General features: G+C 33.9%; 1 protein-coding gene across 11 annotated transcripts in view; it reads right to left on the bottom strand.

Annotated features, from left to right (window-relative positions):
* DLG1 (discs large MAGUK scaffold protein 1) overlaps nucleotides 1-24,022 on the bottom strand; it is a 288,055-nt gene that overhangs the window by 19,742 nt on the left and 244,291 nt on the right. For 6 of the 11 annotated variants that reach the window (XM_059920820.1, XM_059920814.1, XM_059920815.1 and 3 more), the window contains 5 exons: nucleotides 22,474-22,573; nucleotides 15,809-15,850; nucleotides 13,546-13,596; nucleotides 12,554-12,655; nucleotides 12,128-12,300 (listed from right to left, as the gene is read on the bottom strand). In XM_059920820.1, coding sequence (XP_059776803.1) covers nucleotides 12,128-12,300; nucleotides 12,554-12,655; nucleotides 13,546-13,596; nucleotides 15,809-15,850; nucleotides 22,474-22,573 — 468 coding nt within the window. Of the gene's footprint in view, nucleotides 1-12,127; nucleotides 12,301-12,553; nucleotides 12,656-13,545; nucleotides 13,597-15,808; nucleotides 15,851-21,748; nucleotides 21,783-22,473; nucleotides 22,574-24,022 lie in introns of all 11 variants that reach the window. The other 5 variants (XM_059920822.1, XM_059920819.1, XM_059920824.1 and 2 more) reach the window with 2 other exon arrangements.

Here is a 24,022-nt window from a genome sequence, read left to right as displayed (position 1 = left end):
CCATTTTTCTTCTTTTATGGATCGTGCTTTTGGTATATTATCTTAGGAATCATTGCCAAACCCAAAGTCATGAAGATTTTTCCTATGTTTATAGTTCTAGGATTCAGATTTAGGATCTATTTTGAGTTAATTTCTGTGTATGGTATGAGGTATGGCTAGTCAATTGTTGCATCACCATTTGTTGAAAGAATATCCCTTTCTCCACTGAATTGTCTTTGCACCTTTGACCACAGCTGTCCATATATACGTGGGTCCATTTAAGGATTCTCTAGTATGTTACACTGATCTACCTATCTTCATGCCAATATCTTTATGCACACCATCTTGATTAACTGTATTTTTATAAATTTCAAAATGAAGTAGTGTGAGTCCTTCAGCTTTGTTCTTTTTCAAAGTTGTTTTGGCTATTTTAGATCTTTTGCATTTCCATATGAACTTTAGTATTATTATCATGTCAATTTCTACAAAAAGAACTCCTGGGATTTTTGATTGGGGTTGTACTGAGCCTAAAGTGCAAGTGAACAAAACTGATATCTAAACAACACTGAGCCTTTCAATCCATGAGCATGGTGCATCTCTCCATTTATTTAGGTCTTCTTTAATTCTCTCAGCAATGCTTTGTAGTTTTTCGTGTACTGATCTGCAAATTTTTTTGGTCAGATTTATCTCTAAGTATTTAATATATTTTTAATGCTACTACAAATAATGTTTTTTAAAATTTCAATTTGGTCTAGTATATAGAAATACAATTGATTTTTGTATATTGATCAATACTGTATCCTTTGATCTTGCTAAGCTTATTTACTAGTTCTAGTAGCATTTTTTTTTTTTTTTGTAGATTCTATCAAATTTTTTACATAGACAATCATGTTGTCTGCAATTAAGGACAATTCTACTTCTTCCTTTCCAATTTGGATGACTTTTATTTCTCTCTCTTGTCTTACTGCACTGGCTAGGACCTCTAGTACAATGCTGAAAACAAGTGGTGAGAGTGGGTATCCTTGACATGTTTCTGATTTTAGGGGGAAAACACTGAGCTTCTTTTATCATTAAGTATGATGATAGGTGTAGGATTTTTAGAATATTATTTATCAGTTTGAGAAAGTTCTTTTCTATTCCCAGTTTGTGGAGAGTTTAATCAAGAATGGATGTTGGGGGACTTCCCTGGTGGTGCAGTGGTTAAGAATCTGCCTGCCAATGCAGGGGGCACAGGTTTGATCCCTGGTCCGGAAGATCCCATATGCTGTGAAGCAGCTAAGCCTGTGCATCACAACTACTGAGCCTGCGCTCTAGAGCCCGTGAGCCACAAATACTGAAGCCCGTGTGCCACCACTACTGAAGCCTGTGTGCTCTAGGGCCCGTGTGCTGCAACTACGGAGCCTGCCTGCTGCAACTACTGAAGCCCGCGTGCCTAGAGCCCGCTCTCCGCAACAACAGAAGCCACCGCAGTGAGAAGCCTGTGCACCGCATCGAAGAGTAGCCCCCACTTGCCACAACTAGAGAAAGCCCGCGCACAGCAATGAACACCTAATGCAGCCAAAAAAAAAGGATGTTGGATTCTGTCAAAGCTTGTCCTAAACTATGGAGATAATCATGTGGTTTTCCTTTTTTAGTTTAATATAGTGAGGTAAACTGACTGCTTTTCTCATGTTAAAATTTACGTTGAATTCACTGGATAAACCCTAACTTGGTGGTTATATTATCTTTTTTATATTGTTAGATCAAATTTGTAAAAATTTTGTTTAGAAATTCTGCATCTATGTTCACAGAAATTGGTCTGTAGTTCTTTTGGTAATGTGTAGTCAGGTTTTGAAATCTAGGTAATGCTGGACTCAGAATAAATTGGGAAGCACTCCCTCTTTTTAAATTTTATGGTAGAAAATGGGTATTATTTCTTCCTTAAGCGTTTGGTAAAATTTATTAGTGAAGCCATCTGGGCCTGGAGTCTTCTTTGTGGAAACGTTTTTAAATACAAATCAATTTCTTTAACAGATGTAGGGCTATTCAAATTATCTATTTCTTCTTGAGCTTAAGTAGTTTATTCCTTTCAAGGAATTTATCCTTTTCATCTAAATTGTTGAACTCAGTGGTATAAAGTTGTTACTAATTTCTGACTTTTCTTTAAATATTTGTAGATTTTGTTATTCTCTCATTCCTGATTTTGGTAATTCGTGTCTTCTCTCCTTTTTTCTGACCAGTCTGGTTAAAGGTTTATCAATAACTTTGATCTTCTCAAAGGACAAGTTTTGGTTTCATCGATTTTATCTATTGCTTTTGTTTTCTTTTTTATTAGTTTCCTCTCTGATCTTCATTTTCTTCTTTCTGCTTACCACATAATTTCTGCTTTTATTTATATCATGTTCTTCCTTTATCTTTTTCTAGCACTTTACACTAGGGATTTGGTTTATTTATTCTCATTCATTTAAAAAAATTATTTATTTATTTATTTATTTATTTAATTTTTGGCTGCGTTGGGTCTTCGTTGCTGCATGTGGGCTTTCTCTAGTTGTGGTGAGTGGGGGCTACTCTTTGTTGCGGCGCGGGGGCTTCTCATTGTGGTGGCTTCTCTTGTTGCAGAGCACGGGCTCTAGGCACGTAGACTTCAGTGGTTGCAGCGTGCAGGCTTGGCAGTAGTGGCGCACGGGCTTAGTTGTTCTGCAGCATGTGGGATCTTCCCCGACCAGAGCTCAAACCTGTATCCCCTGCATTGGCAGGAGGATTCTTAACCACTGCGCCACCACGGAAATCCCTATTCGCATTCATTTTTCTTTGGAAAAGTTTTTAAGGCTATGAATTTTCCTTTGATCACTGTTTTAAATGTATCCCATGTATTCTGATATGTATTATGTTCATTTTTAAGAAATTCTGTAATTTCATTTTGTATTTTCTCCTTCACTTAAGAGTTAAGAGGTGGCTTTAAATTTTCTAACTGGGAGAGAGACTGGCCAAGATGGCAGAGTAGAAAGACCCTGAGCTCACCTCCTCTCATGAGCACACCAAAATCACAACTACCTGCAGAACGACCATGTATGAAAAAGATCAGAACCTACCAGAAAAGATCTACAACTAAACACATAGAGAAGGAATGACAACAAGACAGGTAGGAGGGGTGTAGTTGTGATATAATCAAGTTGCATACCCCTGGATGGATGACCCATAAACTGGAAAATAATTATATTACAGAGGTTCTTCCACAGGAATGAGAGTTCTGAGCCCCATGTTGGGCTCCCCAGCCTGGGGACCCTGCACCAGGAAGACAAGTCTCCACAGCATTCGGTTCTGAAGGCCAGTGGAGATCAATTTTGTGAGTCCCAAAGGACTGGGGGAAATAGAGACTTCACTATTAAAGGGTGCACACAAAATCTCACATGCACCAGCACCCAGGGCAAAAGCAGTAATCTGATGGGAGCCTGGGCTGACCTACCTGCTGGTCTTGGAGAATCTCCTGGAGAGGTGGGGTGGCTGCCACTCACCTTGGGGACACAGACACTGGTGGCAACTCACAGTGGGAGTTTTCTACCACATGGACACTGGTGTGGGTGGTCGTCATAGTGGGATCCTCCTTCTAGCTCATTAGTGCCAAGACCTGGCCCCACCCAACAGCCTGTAGGTGCCAGTGCTGTGATGCCTCAGGCCAAACAACTAACTGGGTGGGAATACATCTCCACCCATCAGCAGACAGGCTGCCTAAAGACTTCCTGAACCCACAGTCACCTCTAGACATGCCCCTGCCCAAGAGAGGGCCATGACCCAGCTACATCTACCAGTGGGCAGGCACCAGCTCTGCCTTCCAGGAAGCCTGAACTAGCCTCTAGACCAGCTTCACCCACCAGGGGGCAGACACCAGGTGCAAGAAAACCATAATCCTGCAGCCTGCGGACCCAGCCTGCCCACAGCAGGCCAACAGAAGCTTTGGGACTCCCTGGACACTGTAACCAACTGTGTGAGGAACCGCTCCGCCACCAGTGATCTGACACCAGCTCTGGGATCCCAGGGCCCTGCAGCCAGACTCCAGGACCTGGCTTTGCCTGCTAGTAGTCCGGCACTAACCCCAGGACCTGGCTTCACCCAACAGTGGGTGGACAACAGCCCCAGAGTCTTTTGGGCCCTAACTCTGCCCATCAGTGAGCTCGCATAAGCCCTGAGGCATCCTGGGGTTCTGCAGTCACCCACTGTGTGACCAGGCCATGCTAACCAACAGCCAGCAGCCTCTGCACAAGGCAGGGCCTGGCAACCAACCGGACTAGGGGCCAACCAAACCTACCACACTACCCACATAGTCAGCCTCTCACAACAGAATGACCCCCCTTCATAGGGGGATCACCTAAAGCATATATCTTGGGTGACGAGATGGGAGTGTGCTGCTGGGACACATAGGGCATCTCTTACAGAAGGCCACTTGCCCAAGGTTGGGAAATGTAACTAACCTACCAGATACATAAAAATACAAATAGCAACTTAGATAAAATGAGGTGGCAGAGAAACATGTTCCAGACAAAGGAACAAGATAAAACCCCAGAAGAAGAACTAAGTGAAGTGGAGATAGGCAATCAACCCAAGAAAGAATTCAAGGTAATGATTGTAAAGATGATTAAAGAACTTGGGAGAAGAATGGATGCACAGAGTGAGCAGGTAGAAGTGTTTTTTTTTTTTTTTTGGCTGCACTGTGTGGCTTGTGGGATCTTAGTTCCTCGAGCAGGGATTGAACCTGTGCCCTCTGCAGTGGTGTGGAGTGCTAACCGCTGGACCATCTGGGTATTTCCAAATTAGAAGTTTTTAACAAAGAGTTAGAAAATATAAAGAACAACAAAACAGAGATGAAGAATACAATAACTAAAATGAAAAGTACACTAGAAGGAATCAATAGTAGACTAAGTGATACAGAAGAATGGATTAGTGAGCTGGAAGACAGAGTAGTGGAAATTACTGCCACTGAAGAGAAAAAAGAAAAAAGAATGAAAAGCAATGAGGACAGTTAAACAGACCTCTGGGACAACATCAAGCACATCAATATTTGCATTACATGGGTCCCAGAAGAAGAGAGAGAGAAAGGGGCTGAGAACATAAATGAAGACATAACAGCTGAAAACTTCCCTAACCTGGGAAAGGGAACAGTCACCCAAGTCCAGGTAGTGCAGAGTCCCAAACAGAATTAATCCAAAGAGGAACATACCAAGACACATTGTAATTAAAATGACAAAAATTAAAGATAAATAGAAAATGTTAAAAGTAGCAAGGGAAAAACAACAAATAACATGCAAGGAAACACCCATAAATTTCTGATTTTTCATCAGAAATTCTGCAGCCCAGAACGAAGTGGCATGATATATTTAAAGTGATGAAAGGGAAAAACCTACAACCAAGAATACTCTACCCAGCAAGGTTCTAATTTAGATTTGATGGAGATCAAAAGCTTTACAGACAAGCAAAAGCTAAGAGTTCAGCACCACCCGCAGTGGTTAAGAATCTGCCTGCCAATGCAGGGGACACGGGTTCGATCCATGGTCCGCGAAGATCCCACATGCCACAGAGCAAATAAGCCCGTGCGCCACAACTATTGAAGCCTGCCCGCCTAGAGCCCATGCTCCGCAACAAGAGACGCCACCGCAATGAGAAGCCCCTGCTCTGCAACTAAGCGGAACTAGAGGTAGCCCAGCAATGAAGACTCAATGCAGCCAAAAATAAATAAATAAATTAAAGTTAAAAAAAAGAGTTCAGCACCACCAAATCAGTTCTACAACTAATGTTAAAGGAAATTCTCTAGGTGGAAAAGAAAAGGCCACAACAAGAAACAAAATTACAAAATGAAAATACTCAATGGTAAAGGCAAATATACAGTAAAGGCAGTAGGAAGGTTAAAAGAGAAAAGTAGTAAAATCATCTACATCCACAATAAGCAGTTAAGGGTTATATAAAACAATCAGATATAAAATATGATAGCAAAATCAGTAATCGTGAGGGGAAGAGAGTACAAATGGCGGGTCTTTAAAATGCATTTGAAATGAAGAGATCAGCAACTTAAAACAATCATGTATACATAGAGACTGCTATATAAAAGCCTCATGGTAAGCACAAACCAAAAATCTATAAGAGATATACACACAAAAAAGAAAAAAGAATCCAAACATAACACTAAAGACAGTCATTAAATCACAAGAGAACAAAAGAAGGGAAAAAACGACATGCAAAAACAACTGCAAAGCAATTAACAAAATGGCAGTAAGAACATACATACTGATAATTATCTTAAATGTAAATGGACTAAATGCTGGAATCAAGGATACAAAAATAAGACTGGTGTATATGCTGCCTACAAGAGACTCACTTCAGATCTAAAGACACACACAGACTGAAAGTGAGGGGATGGAAAAAGGTATTCCATGCAAATGGAAATTTAAAAAAAGCCAGAGTAGCAATACTTTTATCAGATAAAATAGACTTGAAAATAAAGACTGTGACAAGAGACAAAAAAGGACACTACATAATGATCAAGGGATAAATCCAAGAAAACATAACAACGGTAAATATATATGCACCCAACATAGGAACACCTAAATATATAAGGCAAATTTTAAGAACATAAAAGGAGAAATTGACAGTAACACAGTTATAGTAGGGGATTTTAACATCCCGCTTACACCATCGGACAGATCATCCAGATGGAAAATCAATAAGGAAACACTAGCCTTAAATGACACAATAGACCAGATGGACTTAATTGATAAAGAGCATTACATCTGAAAGCAGCAGAATACATATTCTTTTCAAGTGCACATGGAACATTCTCCAGGACAGATCACATGCTAGGCCACAAAACAAGTCTTGGTAAATTTATGAAAACTGAAATCATATTAAGCATCTTTTCTGACCACAACGCTATGAGACTAGAAATCAACTACAAGAAAAAAAAACTGCAAAAAACACAAATATGTGAAGGCTAAATAATAAGCTACTAAAGTACCAATGGATCACTGAAGCAATCAATGAGCAAATAAAAATACCTAGAGACAAATGAAAACAAAAACATGATAATCCAAAAACTGTGGAACACAGCAAAAAGCAGTTCTAAGAGGGAAGTTTATAGAGATACAAGCTTACCTCAGGAAAAAAGAAAAATCTCAAATAAACAACCTAACTTTACATCTAAAGGAACTAGAGAAAGAAAAAAAACCCTCCAAGTTAGTAGAAGGAAAGAAATCATAAAGATCAGAGCAGAAATAAATGAAATAGAGATGAAGAAAACAACAGAAAAGATCAATGAAACTAAAAGCTGGTTCTTTGGAAAGATAAATAAAATTGATAAACCTATAGCCAGACTCACCAAAAAAAAAAAAAAGAGGGGGTCCAAATCAATAAAATCAGAAATGAAAAAGAAGTTACAACTGACACCACAGAAATACAAAGGATCATAAGAGACTACTACAAACAACTATATGCCAATAAAATGGACAACGTAGAAGAAATAAACAGATTCTTAGAAAGGTACACTCTCCCAAGAGTGAAACAGCAAGAAATTGAAAATATGAGCAGACCCATTACCAGTAATTAAACTGTATTAGTAATTAAAAACCATCCAAAAAAAAAAAAAAAAAACCCGTCCAATAAACAAAAGCCCAGGACCACATGGTTTCACAGGTGAATTCTACCAAACATTTAGAGAATAGTTAACACCTACCCTTCTCAAACTATTCCAAAAGATTGCAAAGGAAGGAATGCTTCTGAACTCATTCTATGAGGCTGGCATTACCCTGATACCAAAACCAGACAAAGATATCACAAGAAAAGAAAACTAGAGGTGAATTATCAATGATGAACATACATGCAAAAATCCTAAACAGAAATTTAGCAAACCATATCCAACAGTACATTAAAAGGATCATACACCACCATCAACTGGGATTTATCCCAGATGCAAGGATTTTTCAGTATACACAAATCACTCAGTATGATACACCACATTAACAAACTGAAGAATAAAAACCATACTATCATCTCAATAGATGCAGAAACAGCTTTTGACAAAATTCAGCACCCATTATGATAAAACTCTTCAGAAATTGGGCACAGAAGGAACATACCTCAATATAATAAAGTCCATTTACAACAAACCCACAGCTAACATGATACTCAAAGGTGAAAAGCTGAAGCATTTCCTCTAAGATCAGGAACAAGACAAGGATATCTACTCTTGCCACTTTTATTTAGTAATAGAAGTCCTAGCTACAACAACCAGACAAGAAAAAGAAATAAAATGAATCCAAATTGGAACTGAAGAAGTAAAACTGTCACTGTTTGCAGATGACATGATACTGTATACAAAGACTCCTAAACACATCACCAGAAAACTACTAGGGCTCATCAATAAATTTGGTATAAAGTTGCAGGATACAAAATTAACATATGGAAATGTGTTGCATTTCTATACACTAACAACAAACTATCAGAAAGAGAAATTAATGAAACAATCCCATTTACCACTGCATCAAAAAGAATAAAATATGTAGGAATAAACCTACCTGAGGAGATAAAAGACCTGTACTCAGAAAACTATAAAACACTGATGAAAGAAATTGAAGATGAAACAAATACATGGAAAGATATATCATGTTCTTGGATTAGAAGAACTCATATTGCTAAAATGAGCATACTACCCAAGGTAATCTACCGATTCAATGCAATTCCTATCAAAATACCAATGGCATTTTTCACAGAACTAGAACAAATAAATTTAAAATTTTTATGGAAACACGAAAGACCCCAAATAGCCAAAACAATCTTGAGAAAGAAGAATGTATGTGTAGGAATCATGCTCCCTGACTTCAGACTATACTACAAAGCTACAGTAATCAAAACAGTATGGTACTGGCACAAAAACTGACATCAATGGAACAGGATAGAAAGCCCAGAAATAAACCCATGCACTAATGGTCAATTAATCTATGACAGGAGGCAAGAATAAACAATGGAGAAAAGACTTCTCTCTTCAGTAAGTGCTGCTGGGAACATTGGACAGCTACATGTAAAACAATTAAATTAGAACATTCTCTAACACTATATACAAAAGTTAACTCAAAATGGGTTAAAGACCCAAATGCAAGACTGGATAGTATAAAACTCCTAGAGTAAAACATAGGCAGAACGCTTTTTGAAATAAATCACAGTAATATTTTTTTGGCTCTGCTGCCTAACACAAATGAAATAAAAGCAAAAATAAACAAATAGGACTTAATTAAACATAAAAGCTTTTGCACAGCAAAGGAAATCATTGACAAAATGAAAAGACAACGTACTGAATGGGAGCAGATATTTGCAAATAGTAGAACTGATAAGGGATTAATATACAACATATATACAGCTCATACAACTCAGCATCAAATAAACAAACAACCTGTTTAAAAAATGGGCAGAACTGAATAGACATTTTTCCCAAGAGGAAATGCAGATGGTCAGCAGGCACATGAAAAGGTGCTCAACATCATTAATCATCAGGGAAATGAAAATCAAACCACAGTGAGATACCACCTCACACCTGTCAGAATGGCTATCATCAGAGCACAAATAACAAATGTTGGCAAGGATGTGGAGAAAAAGGAACCCTTGTACACTGCTGGTGGGAATGTAAATTGGTGCAGTCACTGTGGAAAACAGTATGGAGGTTTCTCAAAAAACTAAAAATAGAACTACCATATGACCCAACAATTTCACTCCTGGGATATACCTGAAAAAACAAAAACACTAATTCAAAAAGATACATGCACCCCAATGTTCATACCAGCATCATTTACAATTGCCAAGATATGGAAGCAACCTAAGTGTCCATCAACAGATGAATGGATAAAGAAGATGTGGTATATATACATAATGGAATACTACTCAGACATAAGAAGAATGAAATTTTGCCATGTGCAGCAACATGGATGGATTTGGAGGGTATTATGCTAAGTGAAATAAGTCAGACTGAGAAAGACAAATACTGTATGACATTACTTATATGTGGAATCTAAAAACACAACAAACTAGTGAATATAAGAAAAAAGCAGCAGACTCGCAAATACAGAGAACAAACTAGTGGTTACCAGTGGGGAGAGGAAATGAGGAGTGGCAATATAGGGGTAGGGGACTTAGAGGTACAAACTATTATGTATAAAATAAGCTATAAGGATATTCTGTACAAAATGGGGAATATAGCCAATAGTTTATAATAACTATAAATGGAGTACAACCTTTAAAAACTGTGAATCACTATATTGGACACCTCTAACATATACAATATTGTACATCAACTATATTTTAATATAAATAAATAATAAAAATTTTCCAGTTGGCCAGGCTTTCAGTTTTTGATTTTCTAATAATTTATAGCTTTACTGCATTGTGATCACAGTGTTATTTGGAATATTTCTACTTTGTGGCACCTCCTGATATTTTCTTCTCCACAAGGTTTGCAGAAGAAATAGTTTGCTATGATATGGTGTTACTTTTCTATTTATCAATAATCTGAAGTTTGGATATTATTTGTCAGGCTGAGGTGTGTTTTTTAAATTTTTAAAAAATTTAAAAGAAATACAATATTACAAGTAAAGCTAAAGCTACAATTTCCTTCCTTTTCTCCCAAAGGAAAACCACTGAATAGTGGCTACATATACACCTGAAGTAGATGTGTATCATTCCCATGCATTTTTTTTCCCGGTAAATATTTTTTTTTAAATTGAGGTATAGTTGATGTACAATATTATATAAGTTTCTGGTATACAACATAGTGATCACACTTTTTAAAGGTTATATTCTATTTATAATTATTCCCTGGGCTGTAGCATATATCCTCATAGCTTATTTGATACCCATGCATGTTTTTATGTTTATGAAAACATGAAATATGTATTAATGAACTACATTATGTTAAAGTTTATATGACTAGTGTCATCCTGTATATATCCTTTGCAACTTCATTCGTTCACCATTATAATTTTGAGATTTATTAATGTGGATACACCTAATTAGTGGATATTCTAGTTTATTCGCTCTAGCTTCTGTATCCTACTGCATGAGTAAATAACAGTTAATTATCCATTCCCCTTTGCTGAGTCCAATTCTTCACTACTATAAAGTGCTACTATGCACATCATTATACATAATCCTTACGTGTGAATCTCTACTTAGATACCAAGAAATAGAATTTCTGAGTCACAGGTTATGTACATTTATTTGGTATTGCCAAATCGTTCTCAAATGAAGTTCTACTAATTTTACCCCTGTTAACAATATCTAATAAGATTTTCTATTTTCCCAAATTCTTGCCATCACTGAACATGTCCTTTTTTTCGATTTTTATAATTAATCACAATTAACCAAACCTCTTATTAAAAAAAGGAGCACTTAAAGATGGAAAACTGAGATGTTGAATTACTGCTTTATGCTTTGTAGGTATTTCATGACTAAGTCTTAAACTACTATAGTTTTGAAAGTATAAAATAATTTGTTGATGTTTATTTTCTAGGCCCAAAGACTGATTTAAGTATAGCAGCACATCTGGAGTACACAATTTTGGCTTTACCATAAAACTGCCTTAACCCCGTGTCAATATATCATCAGATTGCTTTCAAAAAATCTGTTGCTGTTACAATGTTACTGAGTATTTTTCCACACTGTCTTTTATTAAATGACCATTCAGGAGAAATTTTTGCCTAGTGTCAGTACCAGGAGCAACTTACACTTATCTTGAACATCTGGTTCATTTTTATTGATGATCTTAGCTTCTTAATTATGCTACTTGTTGGAAAGCTAGGGCTAAACACAAGGTCTATCTCTAGCAAATGTACAGGACCCCAAAATAATAACCTCCCCTCCTGCAGAGATTCATGTTATCATTTCTATTCTTATTTTCTTTGTTGATCTTCTTATTCTACTTTATCTTATATATATTTTTCTAAGTCACCTAAAAGTAAATATGTAGTTGAATAAATTCATAACATTGCTTAATCAATGCTGCAACATGTATCTATATTTTTTCAAAAACATGAATTAAAAGTTTCTATCCATCATTCTTTCATACTGTCAAAGGCATATCTGAAAAAAAAAAAAGCATATCTGATTAGAAACTTTATTCTGGGATCACTTTGATGCTTACCTTTTCTGCTACTTCTCGCACAGACTGCACACTTGTTCCATACAGATGGTTGTTATACTGCCCAGCTTCAATGAATTTATGTTCCTGGATATCTTTTTCCATTTGCTCTCTTGAAGTCACAAAATGATAATCCCTTCCATCTACCTCATAATCTCGTTTTGGTCTAGTTGTATCTTTAATAGAAAAAAACTTGAGGAAGTATTTAATATTTAAAGGCACAACAAAGCCATTTTCTACTTAAAGAATCGTTTTGTAAAGTTCACTACAAAAGAGACTGATTTAAATTTGAAAAGTGACAATAATATGGAGGATGAATAACTGATAAAATAAGTATAAACCATTAAAAAATGGTACTGTTTACTCTGACCACACACAGTGACAAAATGTTAAGAACAATAATTAAGAATTTTTATGTGGGTTACTCACGAGGAACACATGATCCAAATTTGTCAGGAAATTCTGAGATCAAGTCATCATTTATCCTGTCTTTCATAGGTCCCAATATGATCACTGGTCGAGTATAATTAACTATAAAAATATACTGCATGTTAAAAGAAATAAACACTCAACAAACATCTGTGTATTTTACTTCACTAGAAAACAAAAGTATCCTTAACTGTTATGAAGAATTTCTTTTTCATTCTTTCTCCACCAATGATGCCTAACTTGATAGTTTACAAACCTTTATTAAAATCTTACACTTCAGTCAATCTCCTGTTGGAAGTCATACACTTAGATAATTCAACCAAGTTAAATTCAGCATTTTAGCAGATAATGTTTCTATACATTGCTAACATCATCTCACTACAAATGAGAAAACACAGTACAGTGTTTTACTGATCCCTTTTCAAGTAGAAACTGTAGGGAAGCAGATCAAAGAAGGGCAAAAAAGAAACTGGGTATAATCAGAGTAGTCATCGAGAAAGATGATCTAATATAAGTGTATACGCTGGACTGTAAGGGACCATGTTGGAAGCAGGGAGATTGGTAGTGAAAATCAGACTTAACATTGTGGTAGGAGGGATGAAAGGAGGTTATAAATAAGAAAGATATGATAAGAATAAATAGGGCCTAGAAACTGACTAGATAAGGGAGATGAGGAACAGAAAGATCAAAGATAATTGCAAGATTTTGAACAAGGATAGTGATACTATTATGAACACTGGAAAGAAGCTGCTTAGGAAATAAAACACCAATATAAAATAGCCAATATAAAATGATTAGATTTTAATAATCTATGGGCTAAACCATGTTTCATAAAATACATACAGTAAATTTCTATATATATATATACATGTATAGTAAGAAAAAAGGCTAAAATTCTAATAAAACTTTTTTTAAGGTATGAGTTGAGTTAGACCTATTTTCCAAATTACGTTTTTCGGTAAGATTGTAAAACATCAACAGGCTTCACAAACCTTCTTGTTGATTCACTGGCTCATAAGATAAGACATATTCTTCTTGACCACCTATTAGAAAGTTAAAATACAGATGAGAAAATCTATAAAGAAAACTATACTAATTTAATTCTTTAATATAACATATAAATTACTAGAACTTTCTCGAGAAAAGTAGCAAAGATGTAAAATAAAGGGTACTTTATAAATTAATTATGGCAAGATTTAGGAAAAAAACTGATAAATTATAAAGTTTGGTATGTGTAAAAACAAAATATAAATGTCCTAGTTAATAACTACCTCTCTGTTATTCTGGGCTTTACAGATTATCATTAGACCGAATTAAAATCTTCACTTGGGATGTCAAGTATAAGCTATTAATTTTTTATTTAGAATCTAAGAGCTATTAAATAGTTCTTTAAAAATTAATACTTTAATGAGCAGTTCTACATATATGCATATTAGGTAATTTTGTTATTAATATGCTGCTTTTTTTGGTCCTACCAGGTATAACATTTAACATAGCACATACATTTTTATAATTACAACTATTTTCTAACCAAAAGATTTTAATGCAAAGGTAAAACTAGTGTCACTATTTCATTGATGAAAAAAATTCATTGATCATTATAATAATTCATTTATTCAATTTTTAAAAAATAACATTTTGAGTTAAAAAAATTTTTAGATAAAATTAAATCCTTTCCTTTCAGCAAAATGGATCACATAGATAGTAAAGGAGAAAAATATATTTTGCTTTGATCTTAAAAGCACTTCAGAAGTTAAATTCTCTAGGATTAACTTAAAAGATTAGAGCTTATGAATATCCTAAATAGAAAAGTCTACGAATTATATCTCGACTCAATGAAAATAACAGAGTTAAAAATTTCAGGAGTTCTTAGCACACACATATACACACACACACACACACACACACACACACACGTGTAGAAAACAAACAAGGAAGAGCTGTTAAATTCAAGTGGTTCAATGAAATCAATCAATATTGCAGAATGTATTTGAAAATTTTCTTCTTGATTATTATGATTCTATAACAATCTTTTCACTAAATTTGTCATTGGTTTATATTACATGTATGCAGCTGTAAATCTTTTAAATTCATATACCAACATAAATATTCTTTCCTGCTTTAAAGTGTATTTTGTTGTTTTAAAATTTATAATACATAAAAATATATTTACAAGCTGCTTTTTTAAGTACTGTATGTAAAACATGTTTTACATGTTATCAGAAACATGCAATTTGAATATTCCACACCTAATAATTCATGCAAATGGTGAGACAGACAGTATATACTTTCATTACCTCTTTTTAGTCTAGAAAGCTACTCAACTACTCTCTGGTGAGTTCTGACTGTAAGTTAATAAAATGCTAAAATACGAGAGATCACATTCCCATACCAAAAAAGAAAATCGTTAAATAACTATCATGCAGGAAAAATAACAACCAATCAAATGAATGAGGGTTAAAAGTATATACTGTCAACATGAAAAATATTAGAGACTGATATTAACAGGATGGACCTTTTGAGCAGCCATACTCATCTGTAATCAAGATTACTTTCATATTAGACAGCAGTTAAAAAAAAAAAAAAGTTAGAAAAGCAATTTTAATTTTTAAAGTGCTACAACTGATAATATTCATGTACTCTCCCCTCCTCCCATGCCCAAATGTTTAAAAAGTTCACACGCTTATACAGGTCCCTTAATAATATAATACCAAGACAGTAACATAAGAACCAAAAAGGAAATCCGTATTACTGTTTGAGCAACTGTTGAAAATTTTCCCTTAGTCATTTCTTATGTTCACCAAAAGTTGGCGATAAATAGTATCTTGACCCACACCAGTATTGGTGACACAGAATAAAAAAGGAAATAAAGCTAATTATAATTTAGCATTACCGAAAAATATTTTAATGATTAGTTAGAAACAGAATTACTAAATAAAATGGCAAAACACAAGTTTACTACTCATTTAACTAGATATTTACTTCTTATAAAAGATACAAACACACATACACATACTGTGTACACGAATAGCATTTTTGTAAAATGAACTTTTGTATTTTATGAAAACTTTGGAAATTAACTTCTGTACATAGAGTGTGATTTTATTTATCAAGTAAAGAATTTTACTTGGCTCTCCCTGATTTTAAAATATTAAGCACCTAATTTTCAGTTTTCAGAATACATCACTAAGGGAAAAAAACCCAAAGGATATATTACTTGAGATAACAAAAGAACAAACAACTTAAAACACTTACGGTAACTACTTTCGCTATCACTGGCATTAGAAGTTACATGTTCTGAAATTGCAGGACAATGGAAAAAATAAAGAAAACACAGTGTCATGAGTTTAAAAAAAGCAAATTATCAAAATAAACACAAGGCAACTTAACAAAATGTCGAGATATAAACCACAGATACCCAAAGAGTTTTTAAAAACATTTCTGATTTTCTTTGAAAGTTTAATTATTTCAAATAAATGAATATGAATTAGCAAGGAAAAAAAATCTGCAATCAAGGAAAATGTCTCATTTTCTGTTCAACAGTTTATGAACAAAATCTTATTATGAATAGATTATAACAGAATATAACAAAGTAGAATATAACAAAGTGATCCTACATCAGTCCAACTGTCGACATAAAAACCCCAAAGAGAAAATGTCATTGACACCATTTAATTTAGGTTATGATACAGTAATGACTAACAAAGGAGACAAGTTATATGTGAGCAAACAGATGCCCATTTCAGTGAAGTGATATCTTAAAAAATAAATAAATGATCTTGCTTTTAGTTCAGCTTCTTTCTTGCTCCTGAAGAGAAATGAAAATTCATGTCTGAGATCATACAGATAAAGCATTTTGGATATCATAGATTCAGATGCCTCAAAAAAAAAGTCAAATGGAACGGAATTCTAGAAGGTAGGATTGTATTTTCAAGTAGACTAACTATTTGAGAAACTCTGCTTTGATAAAACTGACAATGGCTACTTTGCAAAACAAAAAGGATAAAGTAAACACACCCATCTGCTGCCTGGCCCCTTCTTCAAAGTGACCCCCATTTCATAACTTGACTGTTCAGTAAACAGCCAGCACTTTTTTCATGTAAATGTAATCTCTTGCGTTCTCTCAACACGTGTCTCCTTTGAATAAAAAAAGGTAATTTTATCTATAAAAACTAAAAAACAAAATTTTCCATGGGAGAGAGGTAAATCTAAATTTCTTATGTCAGGCAAAGGAAAAAAAAATTAACGGATAAGGAAAAAGCTTGAGGAGAGATATCTGCTGTACCATACCACCCACAGTCTCCTAAAATCAAGTAGCACTACTGAAAAGTTTAGAGAATGGTAGAACTTAATGGTAGTACAGTTCTTGAATAACTGTCATAGTGAAAAGTAAGTCTGCTATTCTAACCTACAAAGACAAGATACAACTTTCTTAATCATTATTATGTATATTTTAAATGAAGGAAGAACATTAAAAATTACAAGACTGAATAATGTATGATAGCACATATAAAATGGTGGTTTTCTAAAGTTTATATTTAAAAATTTCTTCCCATGTTATCACACAGATGTCAAAACAATCATTTTAAATTGTTGTATAATGTTTTATTGGACTGTTACATCATGATTTACCTTACTACTTAACTTAGATATTTTAGTTTGCTTTAAATTGTTTTCCACAAACATCAACAAATTATTATGAACGTCTTCATTTATATGGCTTTCACCTTTTGTCTTATTTCCTTAAAATTCATTCCCAGAAGTAGGAATGCCACACAGAAAAAAAAATTCTTAAATTTATACTAGGATTGGTATTACACTGTGCAATCTCTAATATACAAAAGAAAGAAATGTTAGTTATTGCACTTGAGTGAGTGGAGGGGAAAGTGGGAGTATGGAAGAAACAAAATTAATCATGATTTGACAATTAGAGAAGTTGAATAAATGAATACTTGTGGGGTTTATTTTATTATTCCTCTACTATTGAATATGTCTGACATGTTATACATGTATAAAAAACTGAAGTTACTACAATCTCTTTTCTGGGAATTTCCCCTACTCATCTTGAGTTTTCTAAGATTCCCAATAGCTATGAAGTAGTCAAATTCTTCAAGTTCTTTCAAGTATCCTTTAAGTAACTCCTCTATAATAAACTCTTGCTACTTAAAGTATTGTCCTTGGAATAGCATCATTATCATTGCTTGGGAGCTTGTTAGAAAGTTAAAATGCTTTTTTCCTGATAATTAAAAATAATCTTTTTCAAGGCATGTCATCAAAGAAGATATTTAAATACCAATAAGTATAAAAAAGTGTTCAAGCTTATTATCGGGGAAACGCAAATTAAAGCCACAACAGATATCGCTACCATCCACCAGAATGACCAAAATGAAAAAACAAAAACAAAACAGGTATGCCAAGCGTAGAGAAAGATATGTAGCAACTGGAACTCACATACTACTTGGGGGTGGGGGTGGGGTAAACTGGTATAACCACTTTGGAAAACTACTTGGCACTATCTACTAATACCTAACATATTATATATCTGTGACCTAGCAATTCATTTCCTAGGTATTTTCTCAACATAAAAGGCATATATGCATACCAAAAGATATGTATAAAAATGTTCAAAGCAACGCTATTCAAAAATAGCCCTAAATATATATGTTTATTTACAAATCTGAGACAATATATGTACAGTTTCATAGTTTACTTTTTTCATTTATATTGTGAGCATTTTCCACGCCATTATGTTTTAATATGATTTTCAATGGCTATAAAATATTATACTATATAGTAAGTCATACTTCATTAACCACTTCCCAACTGTAAGGCATTTTAGGATTATTTCAATTTTGGGGGTGCTGTACTTTCTAAATAATATTAAACAAAACATCCTGATATATAAACCTTTGTTTCCACCTCTGATTACATCCTTAGGATAAATTCCTTGAAAAAGAATTAGTAGATCAGAAGATATGCTTTTCCAAAAAGGCTGTACCAATCTACACGCCCAGTAGTAATATGTTAAAAGTAGTCATTCCACAGAACCATCTCTATCACTGGATTCTGCTTTAAAAGAAAAGTCTGCTAAGGTGATGGGTAAAACATATCATTTTGTTTATTGATTATTAGGGCTGTTAAAGATTTCTTATATGCTTATTTCATTTGCTTATCTTTTGAGCATTCTTCTTATATCCTTTGTCCAGTTTTCTAACAGGGAGTGTTTGTTTCTTATTGATCTGTTAGAAATTTATGTGCAAGAATATTATCCTTTTGACATAGATAGTATAATCAGATTCTTAAAATTTTAATTTTTGTTTATATGTTTGCTGATCACAACCATTTCAAATCTCTCTGACCAAGTCTCACCTTTCTAGTCAAACATTTCTTCCTGAGACTATATCATGTGTTTTCTCTTTGCTCTCCCTAAATACGACACATCCTCAGTCTTAAAAAAATACTACTACTCTTACACTTATTCTTAACACAGATGAAAATAAGTCTGGTTTTGGCATCTTAAGAGCTCTGTACCAATCTACTTAAATAAGTCTTTAAAATAGAAAAAGAAGAGATGTAATAGGAAACCTATGTGCCTAACTGTATAAGTTTCTGAGGTGTTCTACAAAGTGGAAAGCTATAAAAATAAACTGCATACAAAAGACAGGTACAAACCTTGTCTGAAACTGTATACCATAATTTCATTTCTGAGCACCTTATATAACTGCTCCTGAACTACACTTACTTTTAGTCTCTTTTAAAGGAAACTTACCCACTTTTTTCCTCTTGAATTTTTTCAAAATTGCCTTCTAAAAGCATAAAAGCTGCACAGATTTCTATTTCTAGCTTGTTACAAGTATGATAATTTAGTTGTATCCTCCCAGATTTCCATCATACTTTAATTAGTTCTGTTAGTCAAAATTAGGTTTGGAAAGGCAATTTCTATTATTGTTTCGTCTACTGTCAACAGGATAAATCAATAATTTATTTGATCCTCGTCTTTGTAGAAGCATTGAATTCTTGTCTATGAAAAGTATTCTAGGGTACCACTTTTGTTTCCCTCTCTGCTCTTTAATTAAATACCCTACTTTTTCATAGGTTGTGTGAAATTACACGCAGGTGTACATCTTTCTTGATATTCAGTGTTATTCCACATCTCTTCAACAGGTTTATCTGGAATAATTTGTCCTTCTGTTTTCAGTCCCTTCATGAGTCCTGTTCCAGCAAGGCTTAATGAATACCAATATGAGGTCACATTTATTTTCTTACATTAAAATCACACAGGATTTTGCTTAGTTTTTTCCCTGTATCCTGAACTTTAGAATATAGATAACTGAGATCTTAAATAATGCCCTTAACCCACTCTTCTTCCCAGTATTTCCTACTGTATAATAATGAGCATCTTGTCAGCTGCTAGTAATGTTTTATGTGATAACCTCCATCATATCCAGTTTAGAATTTTACTGATATTTTTCTGTCTCCGTCAACCTTTTCTAAATAAAATCTTTTTGATCTGATCAAGTTACCACGTGAATAAATTCTTTCAGTTCTTGTGAGATGAAGCACAGAAACCTACTATTCAAGGGATCTTAAGTCACTGACCAGAAAATTAAATCAACGACATTGGTAATCAGTTATCATTTTTCATTTGTTTCTCTTCCCAAGTCTCAAACCTCAATTAAAATGAGAGATGAAAATACGATGTGGTCAAGGTGTAGTTATCTATTATAAAAATATCAATGCGGGAACCAAATTCTTCATTTAGTTCCTTTTTCCATGAGCTTTCCATAGTTCTCTGATGACTCAACAGGTAACAAAAATATGTGGGTTCATTTGATGATCCACACCACCTCATGATCATTCTCAAAATAAATTCTATAGCATTAAGAATCTGTGGAAATATTTTCCAGTTTCTGAAGATTTCACTGATAATTTTTCCCAAAGGTAAGAGATTAAACAAGGGTGCCAACTAGTGATAGTAAATTTGTGGCTCTTGCCAGATCCTAAAAAGGCAAATGCATAAATAATAAAGTGTGTGTAATAGAAATAATTACATATAAAGCATACTGCTTTCAATCTAATATAAACCTTTAATTGTTAAAGTTGAAATAAAAGTCAAGTACCTATAGTTAAGGTTAAAAGTCAAGTTAGCATTAATCAGGAAAAAAAAATCTGTGAAATTTAATGTTTATTAAGGTAAACTTAGAAAGTTAAAAGATATTGGCTATATCCTTAATGGTCAATGAATTGTGAAGAAATAAGTTTTCAAGATGCTTAATAATGCAAACGGAAACAACTACTTAGAAAAAAACTTTAGCCTAAAAGATTACTTCTATGAGTCACTGTCACCTGAAAGAACTTAGTAATATTTGGTAAAATTTCACATTTAATCAATTTGTAAACATTCACATTTAAAATTTTGTTTGCTAAAATGACTTCTTGTTTCATTCACTCATTCCAACATTTATTAAATGACTCCTACATTATCAGACTCTGTACCAAGCTTTATATGAAGATTAAGTACTAGCTAGAAAATTAAACAGGAACAACACACACAAAAAAACTCCCCCCAAACAGAGACAACACCTTGGTTAAAGAAAAAACAAAGGATAATATTTCTTATAATTCTTTTCATAACTTACAACTTCCTTAAAAAAAGATATACAATTTACCTACTACATAGACTGCTACTTGAACTTGAGTTCTACAATTCTTCTTTAATATTTAAGGCCTATTGTGTTTTATAGTTTCACCTTATAGCAATGCTTTTCTAACACAGGCTCAAAGCAATTTTAACTTGTTTTAACAAAAAAAAGGGGGGGACATAAAACTGTAAGGAAGATTATATTCTACCTTGTAATAATGAGGGCAGATAGCAGTATTTTAAAAAACATTAAAAGTCTTTCTTCATATTTAAAAAATTCCTAGAGAAAGTAATTGCCATAAAAATTACAAAAAGGAAAATATAATTATGAGCAGTTTTTCAAATGACATGTGAAAAATGGAGAAAAATAAAAGGTGTGTATTACAGAAATAAAAATCCCAAGCATATTATTAACATGAAGAATCTAAAAGCAATCTAAATCATACACCTCCTCATGCCAGAAGGGCGCTACCATGAATCTCAAAATGTATCTGAAAAAGGTAGGTCTGTAGATGGAGGTTAAAAAATAACTTGGGAGTATTTTAATCACTTACTCAGGCCTTTTGATCCCATGTCGTCAGGGATCTCCTGTAGAGAGTAGTTCCCAGAGAGCAAGCAATAAAAAGATAATCAAAGAAAATAGTTGTCAGTAATGCATAAAATTGGTGCTACAATAAGAGACAGTTCCAAGACCATTACAGGTGCACGTATCTTACAGAGCATTTTTGTGTATTTCTGAAAGTTTAAAATAAGCTAACAGCTAGATATAATCTAATAAAAGAATGAAAGTTTTATATGAGAAGCTGATTAGAGTAGAGAAGCAAAAATTTTGACTATTTCTTGCTATTTTAAAAGTAAAATTCAGATTGTCTACATATACTGAAGAAATGGGATAAAACGGAATGATTTGAGATAATCTATTATCAAAGATTGGCAATGCTATACCTAGAAATCAATAAGTAGCTTCTCAGGTACCCATGTTTTTCCTCTAAAATATTTTTTTGAGAGTATAAGTGTTTCTTATAAGAACCTTTACATAAAAAAATTCTATTTTAAACATAGCTTAAAAATACCATTTACTTTAAATTAAGAATTCCTAAGGTGCTAGAAAAAGTTAAGATTGGTATGCAAATTAATTTATGCCTGTTAAATTGTCCCTAGTTAAGACAAATAGTAACCTGTTGCAGCTCTTGAAACTGTCTCCATGGTAACAACCAACTGCAGGGCAGTAGGTCCCTCTACATTTATCTTCAGTTGACCACTGGATCCACATACTTACGGTCAGCATCACTTGTTTCCTGCTCACTCTGGTCCTTGTTCTTGTAGAAGGGGAATTTTCGGGAAAAGAGGTTCTTTTTACGCTTGTCATTGAATGACTGCTGAAGAAGAGAAGGAGGGGCAAAACAAAGGGATGTCTACTGTCTGTGTGTACAAAGGCCCAGCCTAGTAGCTCTGTGAAAGCTGACTCTTGTGACCACAGTGTGCAGTTTGTATATGAATTTTGCTTTAATCACATACACAGTAAATTTTTAATTTAGTATTAACTGCTCTAATTCTAATATTTTATAACTGAAAACACAGAAAAATTTCAAGAGTATAATTCAATGATACCTAAAAATAAGGAGGAAGTGTTATTTGATAAAAAAGGGAAGAGTAAATCAGATTAGCTACTACTATAGTCCAAATCAAGCTTGCATCTGTTCATATCAATCCATATTTTTCTAGATTTCCAAGTATTAGGTGCTCTACAGCAAAAGTTATTACTTTAGCTGTTCAAATATTTTAAATTTTCCTTTCCTTCATTTTCCTTTGGCTTTAGCACATTTTTTCCCCTCTCTCTCTCTTTTTTTTGTGGCTCCAACAAACTAACAAAAAGCCACTACTAAAAAAGAGAACCAAAACAACTGAGCAAGTTGCTAGTGCTGAATATTTAAAAACAATCTTTTTTTTTTTAAAAGAAGAGAATTAGGATAACTAAACGCTTATCAGAAAATGGGAAGAAAACTAAGACGTGTCCATCAAGCACAGAGTCCAGCAAAAGAATTATCAATGCTATCTAACCAAGGAAGAAGAGTCAACTCTCCTGGCCAATTTAAATGTTATCATAACTCATTTATTAGCCTTTAAGCTCTACCATATTATCTATTTTTAAAGTAAATATAAATAAAATAGAACCAAATTCAATTCATTAGCACCATGTCCTGAATAGGGAATAAAAAGTTTGGTGCTCATAATGTCAAAGAGGCAATTAAAAATCTAGTAGTTTATACATAATTGCTATGACAGCTGATGTGACGTCCCTTGTTGCACAGATGTCTGAGACAAGTTTTTTCCCTTCTTGAATGTCCCATTTGTGCATTCACACTTTTAAAAGCAGGTAGCACACAGAAAGATGAGGCTAGAGAGGAACAGCTTCTACTGTAATTTGTCACAGGCACCCATGTCTTGAAGGAAATGGCCTTGCCTACCAGTGACAATAGGAATTATAATTTTTATTATTTTTTGAAGTGGGAACAATATAAAGGATAGAAATTCTGTTCTAATTTTTCTTGCGTTTATCCATGTCATAAGATGCTATCAATATTGTGAAGTATATCAACACCAGGCAGTATTTTTTTCTGGCGTGCCGGTATTTTTAGTCACGTGATGCCAGGTGATTAAGGTGATGAAATGGATTAAAGTGACTTTTTTAGCTCAAATTCTATTACTTGAAAAGATTTGTTTTGGTAAGAATCTTTACAAAAACTTTCATTTTTATCTTTTTCATATCAAAATTAATAAGTTCATAGTCATTAGACAAGCAGACTGTTTTGATATCAATCTTAAAA

This window comes from Balaenoptera ricei, chromosome 4, assembly GCF_028023285.1.
Source record: "Balaenoptera ricei isolate mBalRic1 chromosome 4, mBalRic1.hap2, whole genome shotgun sequence".
Taxonomy (NCBI): Eukaryota; Metazoa; Chordata; class Mammalia; order Artiodactyla; family Balaenopteridae; genus Balaenoptera; species Balaenoptera ricei.
This window is presented reverse-complemented; position numbering and strand designations above follow the sequence as displayed.